Genomic DNA, 9,157 nt, shown 5'->3' with positions numbered 1-9,157 from the left:
GAAAGACTGGTCAATGGTCATTCGCGGGGTGAAACGTAATTAGGGTATGTTTTTTTTCCGAAGCCTTGTTTTTTAAAGACTTTCCAAACGTGTTCAGGGTAAGTTTTTTCCCCAAGCTTTTTCCCCGAGGTCATATTCTGGGGACAACTTGTTTAGGGGTGTGTTTTGAATTGATTTGGTCACGGCTTGTGTACGGCAATGCATATATGCCCCATGGACTGCCCCCGGGGGCGCCACCCAACGTTATCAGCAACAACTATAGGGAAAGATTAATAATCACATTTTAATGACATTTTAATGACACAGAGGGAAAAGATAAAATGATTCAATGTAATTCAATTCAAGTAAATCTTTTATTTCGAAAATAAATTAAAACATCATACAAAGTGACAATAAATAAGAATTGATACAAGATTAATTGCGGGCTTTCCACGAATTATTATACCTGTGAGGCTGGATAAAAAAACGAACAAACAAACACAGTGTAAGTCAACACTGATAACAACATCAATATCAATGACACGCTGTGATTATAACGGAAATTGACTGTGCAATGGATTCAATAGTAAAATAGTGCAATGGGTATCGAAGTCCATATGCAGATTACATAGTTCACAGTGAAATGCCCTGACGCTTTTTCCGCGCTTTTGTTACTTCGTCACTTTGACAAACAACGAAAAAAAGTTAAATCCTTATCATCATTTTTATAAAATAAACTCATGAAGAAAATATATGACATGCGGAAGTTAAGTTATGAGCGATAACTTAGCGATATAGGGTAAGTATTTTGTTGTAAATCGATCAAAATGTGATAAACCGAATTGTAAGGTCGGTTTACACCGGATTTACACAGGGGATTTACAAGTTTTTATTTTTCAAGGAGGGTGTTGGTGGGCTGAGGTGCTGTTCGGGCAAATCAATAGTAATAACTCTGCAAGCATTGCCAATTTTGAATTGTTAGAATGATTGGAAGCCCATTCAATCCTTTTGAGGGTCACTTTGTCAAAATGTCATTCGTTAACGGTCAACCGAGAAGGAATATAATGGGTCGACATTTGCTTTCTCAATAAATTAACTAGCCTAATAAATGAATGAATAAATGAATAAACAAACAAATGAATAAATGAATAATAAATAAATGAATTTAAAAAATGAATAAATGAAATGAATAAAATAAATAAATGAATGAATAGATAAATAAATAAACAAATATATGAATAAATAAATGAATAAATAAGTAGATGAATAGATAAATAAATGAATAAATAAATAAATGAGTAAATAAATAATCACTCTATATCAAAGAGTGAGTCCACAGGTGTATGAATATCATGTCACAATCTATCATTAAATTAGATTTTATTTTAAAATGATCATAATATTCCACCCACTCGTTTGCAAAATTTGTAAAGAAATATTGCCTACAAAGGCATCTTAGTCCCATATATAGTCACTTTTTTTTCGTGTAAAAAACCATGTTCGTAATGCGGCTCTATTCGCGATAAAAATACTTTTCCCCTTTCTGGTCTTAGTATTGTTTTCTGTTTCTGAATGCGAGGAAATAAAGAACATTATTTTTGAAAGAGCGAGAGAAAAAATGTGGTTTTGAATGCTATAACAAAATTGCATTCCTCATTTTTTGTGCAAAAAATCGGTAGAAAGTGCAATAAATATTTAAAGGTCAAGTCCACCTCAGAAAAATGTTGATTTGAATCAATAGAGAAAAATTAGACAAGCACAATGCTGAAGATTTCATCAAAATCGGATGTAAAATAAGAAAGTTATGACATTTCAAAGTAATTCGCTTATTTTTAATAAAATAGTTGTATGAACGAGCCAGTTACATCCAAATGAGAGAGTTGATGATGTCACTCACTCACTATTTCTTTTGTTTTTTATTGTTTGAATTATACAATATTTCAATTTTTACGAATTTGACGATTAGGACCTCCTTGCCTGAAGCACAAAATGTTAAAATAATGGAATTCCACGTGTTAAGGGAGGAATTAATGGAACTTCATTTCACATGACAATGACGAGAAAATCAAAATATTTCATATTTCAGAAATAGTGAGTGAATGACATCATCGACTCTCTCATTTGGATGTAGCTGGCTCGATCGTTCATAACTGTTTTTGTGAAATGAAGCAAAATTTTGAAATTTCATAACTTTCTTATTTTACATCCGATTTCGATGAAATTTTCTGTGTTATGCTTGTTGATTTTTTCTCTTTATATTGAAATCAAGATTTTGTTGGGGTGGACTTGTCCTTTAAATACCACTAAACGTGCTAAGTGTGTCAAACTTCAGGATATGGAACAATCATACTTGAATATCATATAGAGGGTCATAGTCTCAGGGGGGGTAAGAGCAATATAGAGCATTTTAAAGGTCTGTGTCATTGCATAACTTGATCTTAAAGCAGGATACTAAAGAATACAAAGGCCTATACATTTTAGAACCACATACGATCAACATGATCAATAGGGCAAATCAAGACTTATATGAGACTTCCTGTAGTTTCATTGTCTATGTGCTTGGAAAATCAAAATGGCTTTCTGACCCAGTTTACACTTTTTACAACGAGGCTTTTGTTATGCTAAACTTGAATTCGCATTGAGGGGCAGATCCGGGATTTCGTTAAAGAGAGGATCAGAAGAGGGGGGGGGGGTTTCTCTAGAATTCCTGGCAACATTCCCTTTCTCCAATGTCCCACAATATGGTTCACTCACTGGAGAGTTTTTTAAAAGGATGTTTTATTGTATTCTCTCAAATCAAACTACGCATTCACATTCCATAAACAAGTTGTACAAATTATTTGAAACATGGTTATGAATTAAAAAATAGATTCATATCCCATATAATTATACAAATTATACATCAAACTTTAAAGATACTGGAAATTAATACTGGTGCGTTTCAACAATTACAAAATGAAATATTAACAAAATGTATTAAATGACAAGAGGAAAAAAAAGATAACAAGATGATGTTCTACCTTCCACACCCCCCCCCCCGTCTCCAGGTAAGGAGCACCCTCCCCTTTATGCCTAGCTCTACATGGAAGATAACACTTACGGTACTTTCCTATATATAAAGAGCGACATCTTGTGACTATTATAGTATTTTTTTTAATGTTACAAGCGCAGTATACTATTATAGTATTCTATATAGTGATTTTAATATTAGTAATCATTTTACCAGTAAAGTTATAACATAAAGTGGAGGGGATAGAAGCCCGGATAGAGGGAGGGGGCTGACGGGAAAGGGGGGGGGGGGGAGACAGAACAAGAAAAAAAATCGGAAGGCTGGGCAGTTGAATATGAAAAGAGTGGACAGATTGAACGGAAATGAGAGTTAGAGAAGTCATGAAGATATATACAGAGAATGGGTGGAAGTTATAAACAGGTCAAAGTGAAACGACAAATAAAAGTGTTTAAAAATAAATTTGATAAAAAGTTTGCCTTGTTGCTTTCGTTTCCAAAGTTGAACTCAACATTCTATTCATTAATTGTATTTCAATATTTTGTTTTACTGTACAGTAGGAATAAGCCGATTAAACTAAACTTTGATTAAAAAAGATATTACAAGAAATAAGTTGCACCATAACGATTTGTGCTTTTTGCTTGACGCATTTTCTAGAATATATTCCCAATGGTGATAATAAGTCTTATTGCTATATAGTTCTGTATACGATGCACTCCCCTTTTTTTTCTTTAAAATTCCATTCTTTGTTGAGAACAGAAAAAATATCAAACTAAACTGCAGAAGTCAAGAACCAACAAACAGATCCTACAAGGCGGCTCCAAGACTCCAGGATAGGTTTTGACAAGTCAAAAAAAGAAGTTCCTCATATCTAATTGTCACCGCGAAAAACAGACAAACCCTCTCAAAAATGTTACTTTAAAACAAAACAAAATATTTACTAATATCATTCCCATAAAAAAATGTGTTAGTATGCGTGGGGGATCTGCCAAGTGTCTCATTGATCAAGAAGGGGACATGAAAAATGTTTTTATGCAGCAGAAGAAGGATAATAAAAAGGAAAAAGGTTCCCCAAACCCCAAATATACATGTAAAAATAAACAAAATCACTGTATTTATGGAGACATTTTCAAAATAAAACTGAGTTATCCGCTTTCAATACCGCCAACTACGTCGAATCAACTGATTAAGCCGCGGTAAAAATAGAAAATGACATCATTGCTTGATGCGTCACTGAGCGGTTTTGAAGAACTGAAACTTCGGAAAGTAAATTACACATGAATGGGTATAAAGAAAGAAAAGGGAAAGGGGGAGGAGGAGGGTATAATGGGATAATTGGATGCCACATTGCCTGTAAACTTCATAAGAAAACGGTGGACCCTCGATTCTATACCAACTCCTATACCATGCAGTGGAAAGTGCATAACTCGGTATTAAAGGAATAGGCCCGGGAGAATAGGCCACCTGGGTCGGGACCTGGGTACTGAACCCGAGGTACTTGTAAAATGCACATTTTTTCACTAAGCCCCATATATATATATGTATAAATGTGTGAAGTATACATGTACAACAGCTTTGGCAACTCTTTTATTTAATATTGTAAAGAAATGGATGAAGAGAACAATGGTATACAGACGTAGCTTAAATCAAGGTTCTCCAGAGCTATCTACCCTTTGGTAGATATACATATACAGTGAAACCTGTCTATAGTGACCACCAAGGGAAACACAAAATGTGGCCTTTATAGACAGGTGGCTGTTATATACAGGTTCTTTTACACACAATCTTCCTTCATGGGAATCGGTTTAAGTGGTCACTATATAATAGGCAGGTGGCCACTAAAACAGGTTTGACCGTAATATATCAAAGGAGAGGGTAGGGAAAAAAAATTAAAGGGATGGAATTAATAATTATGTTGAAGGAGAGGCTGGGGAAGAAAAGAAAGGAAAGGAAGAAATCATGAATGATTTGAAAACGCATAAAAAAGTGTGGATGATGAAATAATTGATATTGGTTAGTCCATCCTAGCAAAAAGTTGATTTTTATAAAAAGGGAGACCAAAGAGACAAGCTTAATACGGAAAATTGCATGCAAACTATAAGAGAGTTATGACATGATTTAAAAAACAAAAATTTTCATGCACAACCAAATAGTGTGCAATTTGATAAGGGAACTAATTCATTTTTCTATATGAAATATCTTTATTTTTCCAAGTGAATGTGAAACAAAGTTTTTGCCCCCTAAACTTTCCCATTGCTGCAACAAATATTGTGAGTTGATGAAGATCTTAGAAAAAGAAGAGATAATTGTATTTAAACAATAATCTTGTAAGAGGGGGATGATTGTGATACTATGCAAGCAAATTAATCCGATTTTTTTTTATATCATTTGTTTATATTTTCAATCTGAAAAGCGGACACTTTGAGCACGATTTGAAATAAAGAACAAGTTGTGTATCTCAATCTCGCTTGCTGAACATATCAACCTTATTTTATTTTTGCACATCCGCAATTATTGGGGGGTGGGTAAAACGATATGTTTGCCCCCAATATTTTCATTGGTGGGGCGATCGCCCCCCCCCTGCCCTCCCCTCCCCCCAGGATCGACGCCCCTGGTTTCTTGAAATTCTGGCCTTGCCTGTTTCCCTAGAAAGTAGACTCCACTATCCGCCCCGCATAAGCGCGGAGAAATGATTTATGTATTGGTATTTGAAGGATAGGCCTATATCCCATTGGCAATTTTGCATGGGACCCTCAGTTGGAACCCCCTTGGGTTACTTGCGGGACTGGTGCCCCTTTTCACGGCCCCAAATAAAATTGCAGTACAAAAAACATTTACGAGCTGTGTGTCTTTGATACCACCTGGCCTGGCCACTGGAAAGGTGAACTTATTATTGCGCAGTAAAAAAAGTAGTTCATAAATTGGTTAATATAATAATATCAATTGGTTATTATGAATAAATGAATAGGGATCATTATTTCTCTTCACTGGGAATAAGTGTAAATTACAGCTCATTAAAAAATCTAATGACAAGAATAAAGATTGGTATATGTTCAGAAATATGTTTCATATAAAATAATCCTTCCGCGTTGTGGATAGTCCTACACACAAAATATATACGTTATCGTGTAACGTTAACGTGTAGAAACTAGGGAAAATGGAGGGCCTGTGAAACAACCGTAGTAAATCCACAATTCATAAGGAAAGGGGTCGTAAGCAACGTTGGTGTACCCCCGGCATGTTTTGCCCTCACATTGGGAAATACATGTCGCAGTATTTCACGAAACCCACTCGGCATTTTTTAATCACTGACTGTGCAATGAATATGGAAGTGTGACTTTAAACCAACTTGTTTCATCGAACATGTCGAATGGATGCAACCCACACAATCAAGACCTCCGTCGCTGTACTGGAGCTGTGTCTGTATTTTGCGTCAGACGTGTATTGCGTTGGGAAGCAATGCAAAACTAAGGTAAGTAAGGCTAATCTCTGCATTGAGTATGAAGATGGGAATGTATTGCTTAGTTCAAGCAAGTGATTAATCTTCAAAAATGTGGTATGTAGATCTTTGTGTCTGAGACTTTAATCTGATGAAGTGTACAGTAACGTAATGTCCAGATTCATTCAACACAAAATGCCATGGGTTCATAATTGACGTGAGCCGAGTCTAAGTACTCTAACTGACATATTGTTAGCTCAAAATTAATTGTGACCGCTTAAGTAAATCCTCTGATCAAGATTAGTGTGATTTTTCTTCACTTTTGCCAGTCCATTTATCGGTAGCATTTATTAAGTACTTGAAATGGAAAATTTGTTGATTGTAGTATTTTTCTCTGTAATACAATAGGCACTCGTATACAAGAATTTGCATTTATAATGGAACATAATTTATTGTTAACGTTAATATAATGTTTGAGGTACATGTAGGCTTATGTGTAGCAGATGCCATCCTGTTTGTTGGGGGTGGTGCGTGGGGATGGGAAGTACCGGTACATGTAGTGTGAAAATCGTAATCAAATTCTATTTAGAACTGCGTTTGCTTGAATGTATGGTAATTGAGGAAAGGAATAAACCGATGTAAACTTTCACTTTTTTTAAAACAGGATTTGGAAGGAAAGTATCTAAAAGGAAATTAGGAAAATAATATCTACCTGAAGAAGAAAACCAATTCTCACACCACATACACAGTGTGGAGGATAGAGAGTCCCTCTTCCTGGCCAAACCAACTCTTACCAACAGTGAACCTGTAATTTGTTTCACCACCTATCCTGCAATGCAAAGGAAGTGGTCTGCAATCTTTTGCCATGGAGGAATACATAATGGACATACCAACTGAACAGTGTGCTGCATCTGGCAGCAAGCCAATTTGCTACTTGTGGAAAGGTGCAATAGGCAGTGAAAGGGGTATTATTTGGAACACTCTTGTGTCCAGGTAGTCCACAAAACTGGATTTTTATCCAGTTTTTTGACCTACAGAGTAGGCTTGCTCACATTTGATTCTCTCAAGTGAGTAACTTTGTCCCAAGCCCTGCTTCGGACTAGTGTAACAGTTGTGTTTGGGTGAACTTTACCAATCGCAATGAGTAAGTCGGAGAGCCACCACAGCGGCAGCTCGCTGTCAAATGGAGTTGCGTCGTTGGAGGAAAGAGACACGGACGTCCCACAAGAGAGTCATAGCAGTGGGAGTGTGACTAAGCAAGGCAGCAAAGGCAAGTCTGGTGACACACAGACAGAGGAGGCAGTAGCTGCCGATGCCAGTCATTCGCGTGTCAATGGCGAATCCAGTATGGGAAGCAACATGGTGATCTCTAATCGCAGATCTCCTAATTTTCCGATGCTGATGTGAATGTTGAATCCTTCCAACACGACAAGGTTACAGAAAACTTGGAAAGTGCAGCTGAATCAAAACACACAGGAATCAGTGATGATAGTAGCACCACTGGATATAGCAGTAGATTAGATAGCATCGGTGATAAAGAACCATTAAAAGAAAAAGTGCCTGATACATCTGTTCACTTAGCAAAATCACAGCCAAATGGAACTGCTCTGAAGAGTGCCAGGAAAGACAGTAACATGAAGCCAGAAAGGGGTAGAATCGCTTCCGGGAATGGAAAGAAACAGAAGTCGGTTGTAATCATGACTCCTGTTAAGGATATCACTGAAAATGGTCACCTAGATGTACACAAAGAGGAGAAGGTTGAGCGTTTGCAGATTGATGATATGCCCTATTCTGATTTTATGAGCAAAGAAAAACGTCTCCTGCCAGATACAGAGGATGCAGAACTAGAAGCTGTGGAAGAGAAAGCCATTGCTAAGTCTGCGGATGGTCGTTTCATGAAGTATGATGTAGAAGTAGGGAGAGGCTCCTTCAAGACTGTGTTCAGAGGGCTGGATACAGAGACTGGAGTTGCTGTAGCATGGTGTGAATTGCAGGTTTGTACCTCATAATTTATCGTTTCCTACAGTACTTCTTTTATAATCACAACTTTCTTTGACAAAAATTTCTGGAACTTTACAGTGGTAATATTTTTTTTGACAATAGTAACTTGATAAAAGTGGTATCCACCATTTTCAAAGCCTGCTCTGCTTTGCCCAATACTGTAAATTTTGCAGCAGCTTCCCTGAAGTGAACCCCATGCATAATGGGAGGATTAAAAATGGGGGGGGGGGAGATTCTGCACAGGATTCCTTCTGAAAGAAGTGGTCATACATGTACTTAGTGTACGCTATTGAGATACATGTACCTTACTTGGTGTGTTAAATATTGTTCTTTGCTTGCATCATGTCTGCAACATACATGTATCACAAGAGTAAGTCAACTCTTCATTAGATCGTGTACAAACACAATAATGTGACAAGAACCTGTCTGGCATTTAAAAGGAAATACGGTCCAGAAGGTGTTGTTGAGTGTGTTTTGCCTGTACTCCTAGTACATGTGCATCTGTACCAGTGGGTGTAAACTTTTTTTTCATTACAAGTAATTGTTAAGTTCATGAAGATATTTTTACATTGACTCACAAGATTCTCTGAGTGTCATTTACCAAAGCTGTGGCCATGGATTTCCTTTTGATTGGTCTCAGAGTTGTTCCTTTCATGTGCCATCAAAATTTACACTGTACCCCCACCTTTTCCCTGTTTGTGTGCTGTTAAATAGAAATGTGCCCATGGAAA

At 36.7% G+C, this 9,157-nt stretch overlaps 1 protein-coding gene across 1 annotated transcript in view; it reads left to right on the top strand.

Annotated features, from left to right (window-relative positions):
• The first annotated feature begins 6,112 nt into the window (after positions 1 to 6,112).
• Positions 6,113 to 9,157, top strand: part of LOC121411767 — a 110,537-nt gene continuing 107,492 nt past the window's right edge. Inside the window, 3 exon segments of the mRNA XM_041604610.1 lie at positions 6,113 to 6,458; positions 7,090 to 7,815; positions 7,818 to 8,419. Coding sequence (XP_041460544.1) covers positions 7,566 to 7,815; positions 7,818 to 8,419 — 852 coding nt within the window. The 5' untranslated portion in view covers positions 6,113 to 6,458; positions 7,090 to 7,565.

The sequence above is a fragment of the Lytechinus variegatus genome, chromosome 3, assembly GCF_018143015.1.
Source record: "Lytechinus variegatus isolate NC3 chromosome 3, Lvar_3.0, whole genome shotgun sequence".
Lineage (NCBI taxonomy): Eukaryota > Metazoa > Echinodermata > Echinoidea > Temnopleuroida > Toxopneustidae > Lytechinus > Lytechinus variegatus.
Note: the sequence above shows the minus strand (reverse complement) of the source record. Positions and strands in the feature narration are given on the sequence as shown.